Source organism: Egretta garzetta, unplaced genomic scaffold, assembly GCF_000687185.1.
Source record: "Egretta garzetta isolate BGI_Z169 unplaced genomic scaffold, ASM68718v1 scaffold228, whole genome shotgun sequence".
NCBI lineage: Eukaryota > Metazoa > Chordata > Aves > Pelecaniformes > Ardeidae > Egretta > Egretta garzetta.
The window spans coordinates 2,216,099-2,237,058 of NW_009260758.1; the positions used below are offsets into that span (position 1 = coordinate 2,216,099).

The 20,960-nt window shown below is 42.4% G+C and overlaps 1 protein-coding gene across 3 annotated transcripts in view; it reads right to left on the reverse strand.

The window, feature by feature from the left end:
• CHL1 (cell adhesion molecule L1 like) overlaps nucleotides 1–20,613 on the reverse strand; it is a 54,914-nt gene extending 34,301 nt beyond the window's left edge. For 2 of the 3 annotated variants that reach the window (XM_009645965.2, XM_009645963.2), the window contains exons 1-7: nucleotides 20,523–20,613; nucleotides 18,454–18,559; nucleotides 16,459–16,649; nucleotides 7,727–7,849; nucleotides 6,459–6,629; nucleotides 4,535–4,582; nucleotides 2,479–2,599 (exon numbers count right to left, since the gene is read on the reverse strand). In XM_009645965.2, the coding sequence (XP_009644260.1) occupies nucleotides 2,479–2,599; nucleotides 4,535–4,582; nucleotides 6,459–6,629; nucleotides 7,727–7,849; nucleotides 16,459–16,649; nucleotides 18,454–18,559; nucleotides 20,523–20,613 (851 nt within the window). The remainder of the gene's footprint in view (nucleotides 1–2,478; nucleotides 2,600–4,534; nucleotides 4,583–6,458; nucleotides 6,630–7,726; nucleotides 7,850–16,458; nucleotides 16,650–18,453; nucleotides 18,560–20,522) is intronic. The other variant, XM_009645964.2, reaches the window with a different exon arrangement.
• Between the last annotated feature and the right edge of the window lie 347 nt (nucleotides 20,614–20,960).

A 20,960-nucleotide genomic window follows, 5' to 3' on the forward strand; every position in this document is an offset into this window, starting at 1 on the left:
ATCTGTTACTGTGGCAAAATGCCCGGGCACAAGCTACTCAAAGCCCCAAGATACCAAGAAATCACGGTTTTCCATGAGCAGTGAGCACAGCCGTGCAAATATCCGAATATTTCCTGCAAGAGTCCTTGTCCTGCTCTCGTACCAAAGTCAGGCGCTGTGCTGCCGTGGTGTTGTACTGAGGCCATGCCCTCCTGACACTGTCGTTACTCAGAATATAAGTCTTCAAAAATGACAGATTGGAAACGTACTTAATTCCTTATTTTGCAGTTGGCTGCCCCCGATCTTACTTGAAATCTGGCTCAGTCTATCCGCTTCTGCGGTTTGTGGACATTTGCTGGGGTAGGTTGGCAGAATATAGGCAAAGCTGATCATTTTTCTGCTGAAAATGGGAATTTTAACAAATAAAAATATTGTTTTATTTTGGTCTAAATATTGCATTTTTGAAGGATTTCAGTGAAAAATGTTTGCTTGGTGAGCGAACAAAGACGTACTTTCTCTGCTTTCAAAACTGACTGCCAGAAAAAAAACACCTTTTTGCTTGAAAAATAGTTTAAACAAAAGTTTCTTGGAAAATTTTGAGTGAAACAAAAAATTATTTTTTTTTTACTTTTTTCCCCAATAAACAGTGTCCTTTTTTGACTTACTTGTTCTTGCACATGAAAATTCATATTTGTGTATTTCCAAGATGATTTGCCTATGAAGTACTTCGAAAACACTACACACTCATAGCTGTGGACTTGTGGAGGTTTGTGCGCCTGCAAATTAGCTTGATGGGGAATGAATTACGAATTAGAGAAGGAAGTGTTGCGACAGGGAACTAAACCTCACTGCAGATACGTGGAGTGAATCCGATAGTGCCAAGTAATTCACCTTCTCTCAGAAATGGCAACCAGCTGCAGAGGCATAATCTTGCCAGCTCACATGAGCAATGTCCTTTCAAGCCCACATGGAAAACCCAGATACCCTAAATGCGTTTCTTCAGGCAGATAAATACCCTGATCTTGGAATTTTATAGAGGGGATATTATTGCACAGCCTTTAATATGAGTTATCTATCTGCTAACCACAGTTGGCGTTCATAGATCTGCAGCTCTACCATACAGCATGAGAAGACGATGATGTAAATCCCCATTCAACAAAAAGCTCTATCACAAATAAACCAGAAGTGACTGTGCTTTCATTGTGGGTTTCGTGGTTCGAGAGATTTTCGCTTTACCTCTGGTGGCGAGGCTTCTGGGGCAGACGATTGCATCTACAAGCACACAGTAAAAATTGGAAAACTGGGCTGAGGGCAAAGTGAAGCCGATGTCTGTCTGAGTTACTGCAGCAGGAACAAGGTCCAAGAGAGGTATCCACAGCTTTGTTGTGAGGACTGCCCTTCACATTTATTCAGCCATTCCCTTTCCTTACCTACCCTTACTTTGTCCTGTGTTATTTACAATAAGGAACAAAATTGTCCTGATTTCCCATCGCATACCATTTGCTTTAACCCTTCCCTATGTTATTACAGCGAGCATCTCCTCATTGAGACGTTCCGCCGTGCTTAGTACAGCAGATCCATGACTAGAGCTTGAGTAGTGCTCCAAAGTAAATGCTAACAGCAGTAACAAGCTTGAGATATCCACGCAGCACAAAGCACCAGAGGCATGCACAGGATTGGGCCCAAGCAGAAAACATGGGACTGGAACTAAATTTGAAGTTATCCCCTTACTGTCAGTTTTAGCAGGATCAAACCGATACGGCTGACTCTGGTTCGCTGTATTTTTACATAGCTGTGGGCTTTGTTCCTCGACATACTGTCATCTCCGAGAACCCCATGGAGGGAACATCCTTTGTACAGATATTCCGGATGCTGGGGAATGAACCACAGGAAGTGGCCAGGATGACGTGCACTCCTGAGCCAGCCTCTCCCACCGCAGCTGGGGTAGGTGGGTCACCAGTCTCACTCAACGGGGCATTTCATTAGAGGCTGTCTCATATTAGGTCACTCAAGAACTTTCCTTTTAAAAACCTGAGATCAGGAACCAGGAAAAATGCTGACTAATTTTTGAGCATTGAACCAAAACTCAATTGGTAAAACCAGAAAAGAAACTTTACAGGTTGTGAGCCAAACCACAGAAGCTGAATATTGATGTTATTTAGTTTTTCAACATCTCAAAAGTAGCACTGCTGCAAAAAGTTCCACAATAGTTTTTTTTCCTAATATAACAGTAAAAAAAACTTCAATACTTCCCATGATATGATTTATAATTACTTGTTTATAAGCTATGGCAGTAACGAACACAGGAATGCTGCATGCTAGCTCTGTGCTGCTTTACAAGGAGCATGCATACTTTAGAAAAACCCTGCGTAGAGGTTTAATTTTAAAATGTTTCGACAGGTAGGTATATTCATTTGTCATTGTATAAATATAGCTTTTTCTATCCTCAATTCAGTTGCAAAAGGTGATTAAGTTTGCGCAGCACTGTGCATTACTCACAGCCCTTCAGCGATGCATTCGAGTAGCAGGACACCTCCCTTGATGACAGTGACTGATGAGGTACTGCCAGCAGATTCAGGAGGGATCAGCAGTTTGGGTTTTCTTTCCTTGATAAAATTTGCTAAAGAATAAAATAAAATAGAAGTTAGATAGGAAACCATAGAGCCTTTGCTTATCCTTCAATAATGCCACAAACATTGCTTCTGTCAGAAGGTTTCAGACATCCATTTGTAAATTTTCTTTTTTATTTATCCGTACGGTTTGAGACCAGTCCAGGACTCTCCTATTTCTCCTGCTTACAGTCAGAAGATGGCTACAGTAATAACAACAGGCAGCAGTGCTGGTGAAGTTCCTTTCCCTATGGTTTCACATCCTGCTTTCCAAGCAATGGCCCTTTCTCCCATGCATCTCAGCCAGCCTTGGTACGCCGGTCTTCCCAATCGCTGATCTCCTGGTGTGCACCATCCTCCTGAGCACCTTTCTTCTGCACTGACTCTCCGTCATCTTTTAAATCTCAGATGAAACCCCATCTTTCCTGACTTGACTATCCCACAGAATTGTCCTTCTTGCTACAATTATTCAATCTCCAGTAATGGAGATACAATTTGTAAGAAAGACTGTTAAAATAATAAAACAAGATTGACCTGCATTTGATTTCAACGGACCATTTGTTCCAGCCTGCCAAACAATGGTTTCATGACGGAATATGCGTAGAGTTAAATGGCTATCCAGTTATCACTATAATAACAATTAGCACAGTAATGAATAAGTCCCCAAATGGTACTATTTTCTCCAAAAATAGTCAGTTATGGATGATTTGGTAAAAGACCACATGTATCTCTCTGAACCATTTTCTTTTCTTTTTTTTTTTTTTTTCCCTTCCCTTGCCTTGTATCTCTAGGAATCTGTGTCACGAGTGCTCAGAGCTGCAGCAAAACACTTCGGTGGCTCCGGATACGCTCGCGTGTTTTCCATCTGCCCCCATGTCCCGCTGCCAAAGGCCAGCAGCCCCCCTTCCCAAGTGGCAACAGGAGTTCAGACATCTCTCCGAGGGAAAAATAATTTTTTGATTGCCTGTCACTCTGCACAAGTCCTGCTTGTTCTGCTTATAAGGCTTAGCTTCCGCAGGCCAAGGCCTGAGGAACGATCCATGCTTTGAGTTCTCTGTCCTGAAACACTCTAGGAGAACACCCTTTTCAAAAAATTCAGTGCTTGTCCAGCAAAATGAGGTCTTTCTGGAGTTTAAAATTGGGCATTTAAAAAAAAAAAAAAAAAAAAAAAAAGAGGCTCTCTGAAGCAATTTAACCAAATAAATCAGAGTCAAGTGCTACATACAAAAAGCCTATCATTATTACCTATTTTAAACAAAATTAACTGGGTGGAGAATTGCAGGAATAGCTGCTTAGCTGCCTTCTGACTTATCTGCATTGCCTGCATAAGCCTCAGCAGAATATGAAGCTATGAATCCCCAGGATGAGAAGCTCTTCGCCGTAGGGCTTACCCGTGGTGAGCATCAGAGCGGGCAACACACGGCCAAAGAGAAGCACCTCGCGCCTACCGCAAGGCATAGCTCTAGATGGGGACGATTAACCCAGAGCGCCCGTAAATCCACACCTAAAGCTCACCCTGGAGTAAAGCAGCCCCAGGGTGACCCTTTAGACATGAATTCACGGTTTCAGACCGTGGGTACCTAACGCCAGCACCTTCTTCACTGCTGGAGGGAGATTCGGAGCATCCAGCTCCAGCTCCCGCTCTGAACCGGTAACACGAGGAACCCAGGACATCAGCCTCCATACTTACATCACCTTATGAAACGTTAATGTTCTTTTCTCCAGTAAGAAAACTACCTCTTTGTTAAAACCCCTTCAGATTTCTGTCAAAAAGTAGGAGATGAGCAAATTGTACTCCGTGGACCACTTAAATCCATCCCAGCACAATAAAAAGGCTTTTGTGATTATTTTTTTTTTCTTCCCTTTTTCCCGAGCAGCAGCTCACATTTCATCTCAGCTGGTGGGTTCTCAGTTTAAAGGCTAAATAACAGATGCGTTCAACTCACCCTTAGTAACCGCAGCATTAGGTGAGCCCGAGTCATTAGCATGCTTAACTGAAATAAATAAAAGTGACAACCAAACACAAACACACACAGTTGATATAGAATCAAAAGAAACGATAAATCAACCAAAACAAAAACATGACCCCCCCCATCTCTGCCATAAAAGAAAGAAACAAAGAAAAAACATAAAGTAAAGCAACAGATGAATGACAAATTTCTGAAAATACGAAGAAAATTCTTCAAAGATCTGTATTATTCTGCAAAATACTTCACGGGCGATATGATCATCATTTCATCCTAGCTATCTGGTATGATAAAAAAATCACTAAGCCCTAAGTATTCACTATAAAGAAATTTTATAAAATTTATCCAGTCTCTTTTCTTTTCCTATGTTTTTCTATGTTGTTTGTTTTTTTTTTAATACAGTCTCTCAAGAGGGACTCGGCATGGGGAGGCGTAGGCAGTCCCAAGCTAAGTTTACAAAACCCTTTCAGTATGTGCCTCACTTTTTTGCCTCCACCCAGTCCCGTGGCTGCGATGGCAAGGTACACGCAGGGGGGTGTCTTGCTGGGCCACTGCCAGGGCTATCAGCAGCCCCACAATCAAAGCCCATCTCGTATTTCCATAACCCGTGTGTGCATGTGCTGGGACTGGACCCATTAGAAAAGCTATGGACAGCAACATTTCATCTTGATATTTTTCTCACAATTATTATCCTGAGATACAGTTTCAGCAAGTATTAAGATATACAAACCCACCACTAATCCTTTATCTTTTTATCCCAAGAAAACTCTCAAAATCATATATTAAATATCAGGCTTTCATTCATGAAGAAAAATCTCCTTGGCTTTCCAGGCTGCATGAGCCCAAAAGGTCAGAAGTATTAGTGAAACAGAAGACTGGTATTAAGGGCACAGGCAGCCTCAGCGGGTGGTACAAGTGATACCAGAAACTATTACAGCCAAAAGAGATTCAGGCAAAGTGGGATGGATCTCCAGCTGGTATAAGCTGCCTTAGTTCCTCCGGCTTCTGTCAGGCTTTGCTGATTTTAACACAGCTGAGAGCGTGCCCTAGAAGGCTGGGTTTTTTTGCTTGAATATTTGTATTCTTTTCCTCTAACACCTGTGCAACCCTTGTATGCAGTGGCTTTACGCAGCTTGAATAAGCAGTTTGATACCACGGTGGGTAGGTGTACACTGAACATGGGTACGCATATGGTGATGGGACAGCAAACCCAACTCGCCCCGGTGAGGCTCAGATGCAGGGGCAGTACCTAAAACCATCTTTTGTATAAGACCCACAGAGCCTACAGGAATACAGAGATGTTAAAATAAATAAATAAGTAAAATCTGATGTTTCCTACTCAACATTTCATTAAGAAAATGGAAAACGCCTCGTGTGTCACTACTGATGTCCAAGGCAGCCTGCAAAGACCTGGAAAGCACCATCCTTCCCAACCACATTGCTGCAATGGACCAAACCAGGCCTGCTCCCAGGGAGGAGGTGGCCACATAAAGTCCTCAAGGCTGGAGGGTTGGACTATGGGGTTGGACTAGATGACCTCCAGGGGTCCCTTCCAACCCAAAACGTTCTATGATTCTATGAAGTCCCAGTGAGGTCCCATCCATAGGTGACCCGCTGGACTGCAAGAGAAGCAGATTTCCCTGATGCATCATTGGCTTTCACTGGGGGGAGAACAGGAGGGAGAACGGGGCACTTTTGGGGCCTAACAGCTGCAAAAATCTTCTATCGGCTGAATTTACCCTTAGAGTAAGGTTAATAATGCAGGAATAAGCACAGTAACGTGCATTTTCTTCAGAGAGAATCACACCAGAGACACAGGGCACACATCTGCATTTGCTGATGCCTGGGGAGTTAAAAAAGAAAAAACAATAGAAAACAAGAAGCTGCTCATCCACAGACTTACAACGGGAAACCTTCAGCGTCATTGGCATTTTCTGTACAATCGTCCTCAGTCTTGGAAATGCTGCAAAGCAACAATAATCGCTTCGACTGTCATTTTCTTCCACATTTGCAAAGTAGAGATCTCCCTTAAGGCTCATGGAGACCCTTTCATCTTGCGGAATGTGCTGCAAATCTAGCAAGAAAAAATAATTATGATATGGTAATGATACTGAGCTGTTTCACCAATGTGACTACTAATGCTCTCCGGCCATACGTGTGCTTCCAGATACAGAATAGAACTTTGACGCGAAAGAGGCAGAAGGCCCGGTATAACCAATGAGTTATTTACCAATACTCAACATGCAATTGATAATTGATAATAAATATTTTATATATTATAATAATATAGTTATATAAAAATACATGAAAAAGAATTGATAATGAAAAATTGATAATTGAAAAATACTCAGTACCAAGTTCCTGCTCAGGTCAAAGGAAATTTCCAGCACCTCTCCCAGCTACAAAGGCCTGTAATGATGCTAAGGAGGTCACCACTCACAGGTGTCCCCCATGGCCAGTCTCCCAAGCACCTTGCTCTTCTGTAACGACGGATTTCAGCAGGGGAGCGTTAGTATGAGCTAAGGTTGCTGTGCTGTCTCGTTGTTGATCCAGCCAAATGCAGGTCTGTGCTAAATATGTATGTCAGGAGTAGAGAGGCTGCCTTAAAAGATCAGAGGTTTAATCTGGCACCCTGCCTCTGCAAGTACGTGGTCAGCACCAGAAACAACCCCTCCATGTCACGGGGGCAATCCAAGTTACTTTCCTTCCCAAGAGCCAGAAATTCCTGCAGAACACAAGTGCTGAAGCATAATGTGACAGCAACCCAAAAGGAACTAATTATACCTACCTGGCAGATTTTTTTTTCTTAGTATCATAAATCAACCGTTATTTTATGAAAAGAGGAAAATAGTAATGATAGAAAGAATATATTGACACATTTTATCCTCTCTATTGTAAATGCAGTAGTCCTCATTTACTGATACGCAAGCCTTGCTGATATCTCATATTTAATGATATGTTGTGTCAGTGCACGCTACAATTTATCTTTGTGTTATGTAAAAACGTATCTCCCACCTCCACTTTTCAATTTTGTTTTTCAAGATGCAGATCTTTTGCCTAAGCACTCGCACAATTGCCATTCCCATCAATTATGAACCTGGAACAAAACCGCTCTGGAAGACAAATGTTTTGAGTCTCCTCCTATGAACTGTGTAAAAATTCTTCACTTACCGATATTCATCCAGTAGATATGCAAAGGTGGGATGCCTTTGGGGGGGTTACAGTGCAAAATCACAGAATCACCGTGCTCCACATCCAGGGGCTCAATTTTTTCTTTGGGGAATTTTGGTACACCTGTACAAAACCAAAGAAGTTCCTCTTTTATTGTTACGTTTTGAAATGTCACCCTTTGCTTCCCCCTTAATATAGTTCTTAATGAAATATTCACTTTAACACCACCCTTTGCATTCTCTGCCTTTAGTTACCACCATTATTTTACAAAGTGATACTGAGTAGCAATGCTTTTTACTAAGAGTAAGAAATCTCTGCTAGCATTCTTCCTTCATGAAGTGCACAGACCGTAGTATTAAAAGTCAGGCAACTGAATGGTGGTGTTGCCTCTGATGTCCATGAGCTTTTCTTAGGCTTTAATTTAATGCATTTATTTTCAAATGCTTTCTATAGTTCATTTATTTGTACTGTCTGGAGAAGGGACGGCTCAAAGCCACACAGAACCGAAGCCTGAGGCGAAGATCGGTGTAGAGGACTGAGCCCTGATGGGTCCCAGGCTGTTGCTCAGAGATCAGAAACCAGTCTGGGAGCGCACAATGTTCTCAGAAGTCTTGGCTAAAAAGTGGCTCCCAAGAAGCCACTGCAAGTCAACGCAGGTGAGGACAGACGTCAGCCAGCTATTCCGCCTTGTGCCTGGGGTTATCCCAATTCTTATCCATCTCCAGAATCAGATGAAGCAGAAGTCTGGTTGAAAGACTATATTGCCTCCTCTCCTCCTCAGATGTAAAACCTCTGCTGCACAGACCCGCAGGCCTTCTCAGCAAGCTCGTCCTTCAGGATGCAGAGACAGGATTTGCACAAAAGCATACACAGGGTTGCACAAGGGCTGCACTTTTTGGACTTAAATATAGATTAAATAATTAACGCATCAAGGACTTGTTTAATCACCTAGAGCATCAGCACTGATGCCAGCAGACTGTTCAAAGCCTGAACCACCCTGGGCAAACCTGGGCAACCTGGCCAGTCTTGGCAGCCCAAAATGCAACTGGAGCCCATCCAAGCAGAGGGGAAGCAGAGCTGGGCTGGAGCCCACACCAAACCAAGCACTGGGAGGCTGCAGCTCAGAGATTATTGTAAAGAAATTAGTCTGCAAGATGTAACCGCTCCTTAAATGAATTTAGCTAAGACAGTTTCAGGGCAGACGTTGTCTTCTGCTTTCATTCCAGGCAAGTTCAAACTAGCGAGAGTTTCAGTTCAACTGCATTAAACAGCAAAATTAACAGCAATTAAACAGCAAAGGAACGAAAGCATCCTGGCTGTGCAGAATAAACTGGCACAGCAAATCTTGCCATCCCAGCGTTCAAGTCATGACAGGGAACTCTGATAGCAAATAAACAATTTGAAACATCAGTGGTCCAGCTGCTCCACAGGGTATCTGCAGCACCACCTCGCAGGAGTCAAACCAAAGAAGAAGGGGGAGAAATGCACGGCCAGGACTCTGAGGAGACTCTATACATTGTAGGGTTAGTAAACAAAAGAAGCAGCAATCACTATAAATAATGCTGATTGCCTGAATGCAGATTGTGCATAGATTTTATCTCCAGGAGGATTATTAATATGTTATGAATTCTTAGGAGAGGCAAAATGGAGCTAATGAGCATTACCCACTCTGTAGGCAAAATTTCAGATAATGAAGGGAACTATATATTAAAATACAATATTTTCAATAACCTGTACTCTTCAAGCCCTGGAAAATACATCTAGTGATTGCTGGAGAGTTGGAACATTTTCCAGTAGGAAAAAGCCGATTTGTTGATCTAAAGCCTATTTATTCCCAAAAGCACATCACTCCCAACAAAACTAATAAAGCTGGATCGGGTGAAGGATGAGGGATTTCTGTCTAAGACAACCAAAGAGCCCAGCAAATAGACTAATAGTGAGATCACTCACCCAGGACATTGGAAACTCTTGTTCAAACCCATTTTCTGCCTCATTTGGCACAACTAAATCTGGGTCTCCAATATCCCAGTTGGGTGCCATAACCACTGGTCTTCTCGGTCAATTTCTGTAGCCAATAATTACAGAATTATACAAAAAGATGGCAATTTCCACCAGGAGACAGTGAAAAATCATGGTCTCGATGTCATTAGCTGGCAGCACAGGCATTCATCTCCAATGCACAGCCCAGGTGTCTGACTTTGGTCCCCAATGGAGGAATCAGCAACTTGAATTCCAGCGTCCTCCATCTCTAAGAAGTACTTGAACTACAGTGGTCAGGGCTTCTGGGTTCTTCCAGGCCGTTTTGTTTCACTTTGTTCATTGTGAAAAACATGGAAAAACTTTGATTTTTCGCCTCAATACATAACTGGTTTGAAACCTTGAAGTTTTGCAAGCGAGAAAAACTCAACTTTCATGATAAATTCCTGAACCAAACCTTCTGACAAGCATATTTGCCTGCTGGGGTCCCATAGGTCTCAAAGACCTGAAAAATAACAGCTTCTGAATTCTGCACGAGGAGATTTATTAAAACTAAGAAGCTAATATCGCATTAGACTTTGGCTCTTGCACATTCGTCTTCAGTATGTATATGCAGGCAATATTTTTTTTTTTTTTGCAGTGTTCCTCTGTTTTAATTAGCAGATATTCCAGAATCAATCACTACTGATTTGTGGCTGACCACAGAAACTATCACATCTGAATTAAGCTCGAAAGTATCATGCAAGATTAATTGTGTCATGAAAGTGTTTAATATTGTATGGAGTTATCAATGCAGCACATAGACACAACCAATTGATCTCTTTGCAGTGATACCATTAAAACTGTCGTGTCAATCTCTCATGCAATTCCCCACACAGAGATATAATGAGAGGGGACAGGGAATCCAGCGTAGCTCCAAGTGCTACCTCTCACATATCCATAACACAGGGGAGAACAATATTATTTAATGACTCTGCAAAAGGCTTGCTGAAGCGCCAGCAGGATGGCTCTCACGACACAAGCAATCAAGTGGCATGTATAAAACAGCCATAGGGAAGATGGAAAAACTGCACACCTGACTTCTGTTATGGAGACATCTTCTAAAAGCCCGCTGTGACATATAAAGCTCTCAAAACAGTCTCGGGAAAGGCTTCACTGCCTGAGTATTATTTCCTGACAAGGCTGTGAATGCTACACAGCGCTCAAAACCCAGAATCACGGTGCTTTGACAGAGCGTAAACCATGGAAATGGAAGATTATCAGTGTCCAGAGTCATTTGTCCAAGGAACCAGGCTCTGATTAATCCCTGGGGTGACTCAAAGTTTAATGACTGAACTGTACTCGAGATCAGGCTGCAATACCACCGGCAAATTAGGTTGGCTGAGAGAAATTTCAGAAAGCAGCCTGGGTCACTCCCTCCTACTTCTCATCTGTTCAGAAAATACAGCTTCTCAACGAAAAGCAAACAGGAGGGAGACCAATAAAATGCAATACAAAATTGAATTTTGAGTTTAGCAGTACGGATTCAGAAATAGAGCAACCGGAGTTTGGGTACCCCAGTCTCCAGCGGAATTGCTTCAGATTTACTCAGATACCTCTTAGCACGCTTTGTCCTACAGCTTAGTTTTTGTCCTACTGCTGACTATAGTGACTTCTCACAACTATAACTGTATCGAGTATGGGAACTTATACCAGTTTATATGGGAATGGAGCCCATTCAATCTGATATTTTACATGTTTCTGGGTAAAGTGTTGAGAAATTGAACCGAAGGAAAAGGGTTTCTCCAGGTAACTGTAGAAGTCCTTGAGACCCCCGTGTCTGGTTTCTGCCAGTGTCTGGTGTAGAATGGGAGTCAACTCATTAGGCTAAACGAGCAATTAGCAAATATTTTGAGAAACTATTGTAGGAAAACATCACTATACACTAGGTCTGTTTCTATAACCTTCTCCGTGGATGTTGAAGATGTGTCCTGGGCTAGGCGGACACTTAGTCTGACCCATCATGGATATTCTTAAATTCTTCCATGCAAATCAATCCTTAAAGGATATAAGAGTGAGGGAAAGTGGAAATAGTCAAGAAATTTCTCTATCCTGGGAATTCCCAGCTCCTCAGACACTTTAATTAGTAGCTGACTGATTTCTTATACAGATCTATACCTTGTGCAGCGAACAGCCCAACGCATCAAAGAATCATAAAAGTGACTTAGTCATCGACCACGAGTTGTATCGAATACAGCTTGGGCAGCTTCCAGTACTCATCTCAGTGCATCAATTGATATTCTGATCCATGAAGTATATGCAGTAGTTAAATCTGTAATTTTCACTGCAGCCTTTGAACTGTTTATGAGATACGATCCTGCTTATTTATGGATTTTTTAATTGCTGCTTTAAATAGAAAAAGTTAGGGAGTCTGGCTGTCAGGAAGACCATGGCCGTCAGTCCACTTGCTCTCAGAGAAGCTTTTATGATGGAATCAGCAACAGCCTTGCTTTCTGTGTAAATGTCTATCACCCTTTCTAAAATGATGGTCACTGGCAACAGTCAGAGTGATCCCATCGATTTAGATGGCCAGAAAGTTGTCAAAGGAATAGGGCACCACTGGCTTAGGAGGCAAGAGGCTTGACTTTTATTCCTACCACCTGGAAAGTCTCGATGAGTTACTCTCTTCTGTTTTGTCTTCCAAAAAAGCTGTACTGAACGCCTTCACTAAGCCTGTTACTGAGACCTCCTATTTTAGTATGAGCTCAATATCTTTTAATGATCTCACAATATTCACAACCATTCTTCTGAATATTAACACAGCTTTTTCTTTCTTCGGGAATGCTAGAACTATCAGCAGCAGCATAGCATAGCCTGCTACTGGACAATTTATGTTTAGGCTATATTTCCATCCTCAGATCTTCAGTCTTTGAGAGCAACAGCTTTAGAAATACCAAGCATAAATCTTAATGCAGTCTTGCATGAAGAGTCTTTTACACTACAGTTAATTAAAGACGTTTAAACCGTACTTCTTCCTCTGGCATTGAGCCTACTCAGTAATTCAAGCAACAGATTCCCTAAATACAGGAGGAGGGTAGCTGAGGTCTGTGTTCTCACCATTTAAATTCATTTTCATGCTGCCTGTAGCGTGTACCAATCTGGACTTTGTAAACAATGCGAACATATAGAGAGCCTCAGACCCCATTCTTCCCCCCTCTCCTTAATGTCATCATATACAGGGGAGGTGTGGTATTTTCATTATGTAGGTGACATTTAATGATCATTTCTGCTGACATTTCTATTGCTTTCCTGGAATGACTACTGTGAGTCCACAGTCTTTTGTTCTCCTTTTCAGCAGCAACCTTACTTTCCTTACAGACCCAGTGTTCTCCTTCTGCAGTGTAAACGTTAATTTATGAAAAAAAACCTGGCCTAGCCTGACTTGCTGGGTTTTTCTTCCCTCCATTGGCATAGTGACTTGCCAAGTAGCTTACATTTTACTTGAATACAGCTGGCAAAGCACTGCCACCTCTGCATCATTATCATGAATGCATGTGGTGATCTCACATGTACCAGTCTCTGCTTCAAAACTTGTGGGTGAATAGAGGTAATTTATCCCAAAGTCTTCTGTGTCAGTGATTGCCTAATTTACAGCGGATCTGTGCACCAAGCAGCTCTCTTTCACTTGAGCGCAGTTGTAGACCATACAGCACTTTAGAAAATCAAAGGTGTCTTCTATTACTCTCTGAATCCTGCTTTAATTTGCAGCATCTACATTGCACCATTAAATGAAAGAATTTATGACAGAGGAGTATGAATAAAAGTAAGTGTGCCTTAAAGGTGTGGGAGTCGGGTAAATCCCTCTAATGTATTACCCGTACCATTTCTTTACTTTCTGGATTTAGGACTTTGCATGTATTAGCACTAAAATTCCTCTCACATTTGATAGCAGCCATGCTTGTAACTTCTCAATTAATTTGTTGCTAACTACCCCCAGTATATTTAATATCAACTCAAGCTAGTATAGGCAATTTTTCATTAAAAGCAAAAATTCATCTGCCCTGATTACAGATTCAGTAATCCCAGATACAGACATCAACTCATTCTTGTTCTCCATCTTTAAGCATCTTTTTTAATTCAGTAGCAATGGAGCACCAGAATATTCTGCTGCTGGAGCATGACAGAGGTCTTGATCTCCTCTGAAAATTAATGAGCCTGGGACATTTTGCTTAAGAGAAGTCGTATCAACCCCACTGCCCTGTCCAGACTCCGCAGTGAGTAACTCCGTCCTGTCTAAAGCTCTGAGTAACCGCACCACTCTCCTGTTCCTGCCCAGAACTCCAGCTGACATCAGCTGCACTGTCCTACCTGTGGAGCCAACTTACACCATTAGTTCAGTAAACAGCTTACTGCCCTACAACTTTGTGCAGTTCTCCTCTGCTGAGGAATGCTATTCTCTTAAAGCAGCTGCAGGTTGGTAGATACTAAACCATATAGCAATACACGTAATCTTGGCAATTCCTCATCAAACATGAAGCTACTGCATTAGGGAATGCTATGCGATACAGTGCAACATGAAATAAATTTCCCAAGGAAAAAAAGTCCATGGCTGGAAGGAAAATAATTCCTGTCTTTTGTGAGGAGCACTCATAATGATACATCTACCTGGCATCCTTAGCAGCCCTCTCCCAGCCCGAGATGTGTCTCCAATGTGACCACAGGGCCACAACTCTCCCACCCTAGCTATGACTAAAATACTTCAGGATTATTTCCTGTAATAAAAACATGTATGCATGTTTCTCATCACCTGTTTCACCTGCACTGACCTGCTAGAAGTAGGTTTTTGTAGCTAGGTGGCCATCTCCTGCAAAGGCTGAGAAGACCGTGGAGCTGTTCCCTGGTGTGGACACATCAATTCCACATGTGCCCAGTGCTTTCAGATCCCTTGATAACAAAATATTGTAGGAACTTGGAAATGGAGGGTCTAGTCTGAACAAAAACTCCACCGCGCTGCTGATTCTCTCCTTCGTCTATGCCACTCAGCTACATCATCCAGTCTGCTTCATGTTCTCACCCTGTTCCATCATGGAGCCAGGGAAGCTTCTTGTCCTTTCTGCTCCCACTAGGAGGGTTCTGCCTCAAGTTTTCCTCTTCTAATTTCACATATTTCAATCCTGAATTTATGACCAATTGTGTCTTCATCTTCTATGTTACTTCTGAACTACAAGTGCTCAAATGTATTGGTACAAAGCCGGGTGTATCAATGTTGTCCTAATCATGACTTTGAACTTTGAATCTGTAAACTTCTTGCCTTTATAACCCCAGTCCTCAAAATCGCTCATTTCCTCCTTTGCCCTTCCTCTGTGCTCATGACAGAAGGACACATTTCTAGGATCAGTAATTTTCACTACTACATTTTTGAGCTCGTTTTCCATTCAGCTCCAGGTCTTTAATATTCTGCCTGTAAGTATTTATACCAAACCCCGAACGTTACTGACACCGGACTAATGAACTTGCAGTTGATTGGATCACTTCCCCCTGAGCTTTCAAACATTCGCATCAGTTGCTGGTTTGCAGTAACAAACTGCTTTCTCCCATCCTTCCCCCCCAGCTTCTGATTTCACGTTCCCTGCTCTGAGGTGGAGACCACATTGTCCTCCCAATTCCTGGGCACTCAGTCACAGTTGCCAAGCTGAAATATTACAGTCTTATGACTCTTAACAGCATTTTCTTTCCAGTAAATATTTGGAAAGTGAAAGCGTCACATGATTCTTAATTCTTTATCAATTACATTTCTCCGCTATTAGAGAGATCACCCCAACTGTAAGTCAGGAGTTTCCCCAAACTCACAAAGTGTCTTTCACAACAACTTCCCCAAAGAGATTTGACTCAAACCAATTTTGTTTTCTCTGACAATGACTTCCTATTCCTTTATTGCCCACTACATTTTTAATTTTAAATACATTTAAACACCATTTCATCATCTGTGCCATCACTTCTATCCTTCATGAACAGTTGATATCTTCCAATAACTGTACTTTCAATAACTCTAAGATGGCTACTCTGCCGTTTTCCTGCTATTTTGTTTTATCTCTCTCATTTCTGTCTTTCCACGATGTGCTGGCATCAGCTCACAAATTGTCCCTCCCTGGATTAGGTAGAGAATTTACCAGACTACAACACTCATCAATATTTATGCTTTCTTCTTTACAGAAAGAGAAGTGTAAAGCAAGTGCTTTATAAAGGCATTTAAATAGTCAAGTCAAAGCAAATAATAATTTTCTGCCATTCAGCTCTCCTGAGACGGCTATTAAAAAGTTTATTCTAATTTACCCACTAACCCACCCTCTAGAGGCAAAGCGGGGCAGGCGATACTCAGAAAGCAAAAGTAAACAATAACTGTTTTCCAAATTAACATATCTAGGAAAACATATACATAATCCACCCAGTTGTGTCTGTGTTAATTAAAGGCTGTGAGGAGCATCAGTATTGGCACTTGGAAGCCTGTAAGAGGTTGATAGCCCCGTGGTATTGCCTGAACTCCTGCATTCGGATCTGGTCATTTAGCTTTCTGCCCTCGATACCAGGAATGAAATGAAATCGTTCCAGGGAGCAGGCAGACTTTTCCCTTCCAGTATTCACTGAAATACAAACAATGTATGTTTTACATATACCCTATTAGTAAACTAGTTCTTCTCCATTTAATTTGGGGAAACAGTTTTTCATCTTAAAAAAAAAAAAAAAAACCACCACGAAAGCACAGCAAAAGCCCTTACTTGGAACAATTAGTTCAATTTCTTCTGACATGGCAGTTCCCAGCACATTGGATGCAAAGCAACGATATTTCCCTTGAAAATTGGTGATGATGCCTCGATTTTGAATCACAAATGTCCCAGAGTTGTTAGATGCAACTATCCTCGGGTCAGATAATAAATCGAAAGGTTTTCCATCCTTAGTCCAGTTAAAGCTGAAAAATAATACAAGAGTTACAAAGGACAGGTCACAGAACTGAGAGCACTATGGTACAAAACCAAGCACAAATACGGCTCCAATAGCCTACTATTAAAATAAAAGGACAAACTCGCTGTAAGAGGAGAGAGTTGCATGGTAAAATGACCACTATAACTTGTGTTAGCTACCGGGCATGTCTCTCCCGTTGGGTGCTTGACTTTTGGATAACTGACTGTGACATGAAATAAGAACACAGAGCTTAGGGCAAGGACCATAAATGAGAGATACCATCTGCGAAAGCAATAGGCACCCAGTGAAAGGAACTAGCAGTCTGTGAAAAAGCTGTGTCTGTAGGAGAGGTGGTACTTGGGACTGGCAAGGGTCGACAGGAGCTCTCCTCAACATCTACAGGAGGTACCATGGTTGAACCCAGGAGAAACCGAGATAACTTGACTGAGAGGGAAATTTTTCCCCATGAGAACAGTCAACCATTGGAATAATCTCCCCAGGGGAGGGGTTGACTCTGCCACATTGGACACCTTTAAGACTCAGCTGGACAGGGTGCTGGGCCATCTTGTCTAAACTGTGCTCTTGCCTAGAAAGATTGGATCAGATGATCCTTGAGGTCCCTTCCAACCTGGGATTCTATGAGTTTCTCCTGGTCTTGACTTAGAATCACTTGTAGTTTTGATGCTCCTGGGGTGTGATTTTGATGAATGCTGAAGTACTGGTCATAGTTTACGTATCTGGAAGTCTCAGATGGACAGATCTCCAGAGGCAGTTGGAAATTACAGTGTTATATGGATTTAGTGGAGCAGGTACTTTTTTCAACATTTTGTAACGTTTTAAGAGAATAAATTAACATTAGAAGAAATGTATGTTTTGGCACTTGACTGAGGCAGACCACCTTGCGACTGTATGAAGAGGAATACAGGCTCCTATTGCCTAAGCAGCTCTATCACACACATTTAAATATACCAGAAAACTTTCCATTGATCTACTGACGAGCAGCAAAAAAAAGAAAAACTACAGCTCTCCATTCAGAGCCCGAGTAAAAAGGATCAAATCATCTTTATATAAGAATAACAATTGCTTTTTTTTAAGCAAGTTTAAATTGTGTTGCAGGGAATAAGGAAGAATTAAAGCGTAAAAATGACATGCAAACCAGCTATTAATTTAGTCTGTACACCATCCAGTGGTGAAAGCCTCAGAAGGAGCTTTTACTATGTTATTATTATAATTTTGTTAATCACATTTTCATTAAAAATCTTTTCCCATTTTTCATTGGTGTAAAACATATAAAGCTCATCTTTGGATATTTATTTGAATAACTCCTTATGTGTATATTTGTAACATCACCACAGCCACGATGATGTCAGGTACAGACAAGGCATCTGATAAAATGCAAATGTGATCTCTGAATACACGGTTTAATGTGCTTGGTATTTTTAGTGTTGCTGTGGAACAGGCAGAAGAACAGCTGGGACCCTTTGATTACTGTTACGCACCTCCTATCTTTTCCAGCGTGGCCCAGACAAGCTCTTTTAAATCATGGGGTGAACTTAGCACATGGTGGAGAAACAGAACATCTCCCAACAAGAAAAAGGCATGTTGATATCTATCCACAGTGAGTAGAAGCTATCAAGCAACAAAAGCTAGATGGCCTAAATGGAAACCCAAACCTTAACCTCGCCTTATGGTGATGAGCAGGTTACTGCACAGCAGCAATTCCCCCCCCCCTCAAAAACAGAACGGTGTTTGGCAAAAGCAAAAAGCAAACTCAATTTCTGCTTGCTTCTCCAGGTGAAAGCAATACTCACGTGGGCTGTGGGTTTCCTCTAGCTTCACATTTAATGGTAAAGTCCTCATCGAAAGGGTAGGCAACCTGGGTGTGAGATTGCTCTGTGATTGTTGGAAGCTGCACAACTGAACACAAAGAAGCACCGGGTTAAAACGCCATTCAAGCAAATCTGCGCTCCACTCGGGTCGTTCCTTCAAAAGGGGCAAGGCCAGGATTGCCTTACTCCTGCAAAGAGTGAGGCTTGCCTTAGAATAAAAGGACGACGATCATCATCTTCCTGGCATCGACAATACTCTCTCCTCCCCAAACTGACCACTGCCACGGCCTCGGCAGCCAGAGGAAGGCTGGACAGCACTGACTGTTCGGACAGGCACGCAGGGGCATCACCGGTGCATGCTTCCATGCATGACCAACCCACCCAGGGCAGAGGAGAGCTGAGGCCATGCTAAAGCCAAAGCACGGCTGTGTAGACTGGTAAATTTATTCAGCAGTGAAGTCAACAACTGGCTGTTTAATCCAGACACATGAAGTAGCGAACTGCTACCTCCGTCCTGGATAGAATTGCCAGGCAATCCATGGACTGCAAAGATGGCTTAACACCCCCTCCAGGGTACGCAGGGGAAGAGCCGTTACCAGTCACACGGTCACGCAATGATGTTTCACTAACTTTTTTTTTTTTTCTAAGGGAATTAAAGTGTTGCGAATGTCTGCGTAGCAGAGCCGCATGAGGGAGATTGCTCCCCGCAGCGGAGCTAGGGATAATAGGATCATCACATGTTATAAACAGCCAGGAAGAAAATTAACTTGCTCTTTGGTTTCTCTTTTAAGCCCAAGAAGCTCAAAGCTGCAGCGAAACGTGGTGTCTTGCCATACCGTGTGGTCTCAAAGCTGAACACTTCCAAGCCCACCAGCTTGACTGATCAGACATAATTCCTTTTTATTAAAATATAAAATGCTTCATTAAAGCAAATTAAGGGCTAGATGGTTCCCCCGTGTAGGTACTTCAAAGCAGTGGATGCCCAGACAGTTTGCCCTGCACCTTACAGTCACAGCCCCACTTTTGCTTTATTGAAACACAAGGAGCCGCTTCCTCTAGAAAATTTCTACTTCCAAATGCTGTTGAACAAGTTCAGATAGCTTTAGAAAAATATCTCACAAAGCTGCTTGATTGCCTTCTCCTTTGCAGCCAGGGCTGTTGGCAGACTCCGGAGCGCTAACAGCTCACAGCGGGTCCGCACGATGCCCTGGAACTGGCTCGTGTCCTGCTCTGAGCCTACAGCACCCAAAGCCCCACAAAGAGCCTACATTTCTTTTTCCTTAGGTTTGTATATTTATTTATTTATTTTCCCCCACCATAACTCACTCAAACCCCAATATTGTTGAGTTTTGCTTTGTTGTGGCTTCCCCCCCCAAAAAAAAATCCCTGTAGTTTGTAATCCTCCTGGTCCATTTATGTCTGAAAAGCACAAAGCTTGGGAGGTCTGGGCTGTACTCCAGGCAGTGGGGTCCACTGGCTTTTACTGGAGTGTCCCCTGGGAGCCTCATCCCGTATTTTACACGTGGCCTGAAACCACACCAGCCGTGTAAAACCGGCAGTTTGAATCCATCGCAGCCAGAGAGGGATAAAGTGGGGGCTCCCTCGGGCGGCACGCGAGGCGTAGGAAATACTTCTCTGGGGACTAATGTACGCCCCGAGACATACACCTGCTCCTTGGCCAGAGCGAAACGGCGGCTTGCAAGACAAGTAAGGAAGGGTATGTGTACATCAAACAAGCTTCAGGGAAATGCAGAGCCAAAATGAGGAATTTAAGTGAGCCAAACCCTCGGAGCAAAGCGGTGTGGGGGATCACAAACGTAGATATATGTTACCAGACAAGTTTACTGCTACATTTGAACAGGTCCAGACAAAGTAGCTTATGTTTTTATCACATCGCAATTTCCCAAAGGCCTTGTTCTGGCAGAATTAAATTCAAAATGGAACAACGGAAAAGCAGGATTTAATACTTTTTTCTTTAGGGAAAGGTTAAAAAAGAAAAAAAAGATAGCAAAACAAAACAGCAAAGTGTTCAGTAAATAGCTACAACTCACCTGATAATGGTATTTCAATAGCTGCTGCCAAACTCAATACAAAGAAAAACAGGCATATGGTGATGCCTTTTGTGCTTAATAGCATCTCCATCACTCTTCTGTAAACAAGGAGTCCAAACAGAACGAGAGATACCTTCTGCTTCCTCTCACCGTCACCTCAGATCAGCTGTAAAGATGGGAAATGGGAAGCCTAGTGAGGAGAAGAAACAGCCATGTTAGCCTGCAACATTAACTTGGCTCTAACAAGGTTACTAAATTCAAGCACTGCTTCAGGATTTGCAGCTAAATTGCAAATTGCACTAAGTGGTACAATTTCCTCTCCTCTCTCCCCACCCCCTGGCTTCAGGAAGGTCCTCTATTAAATTTCTAACAACAACAAAAAAATAATATCTGCACAAAAGTACAAATCCATTCTGGCACAGAAGTATAATTATTTTT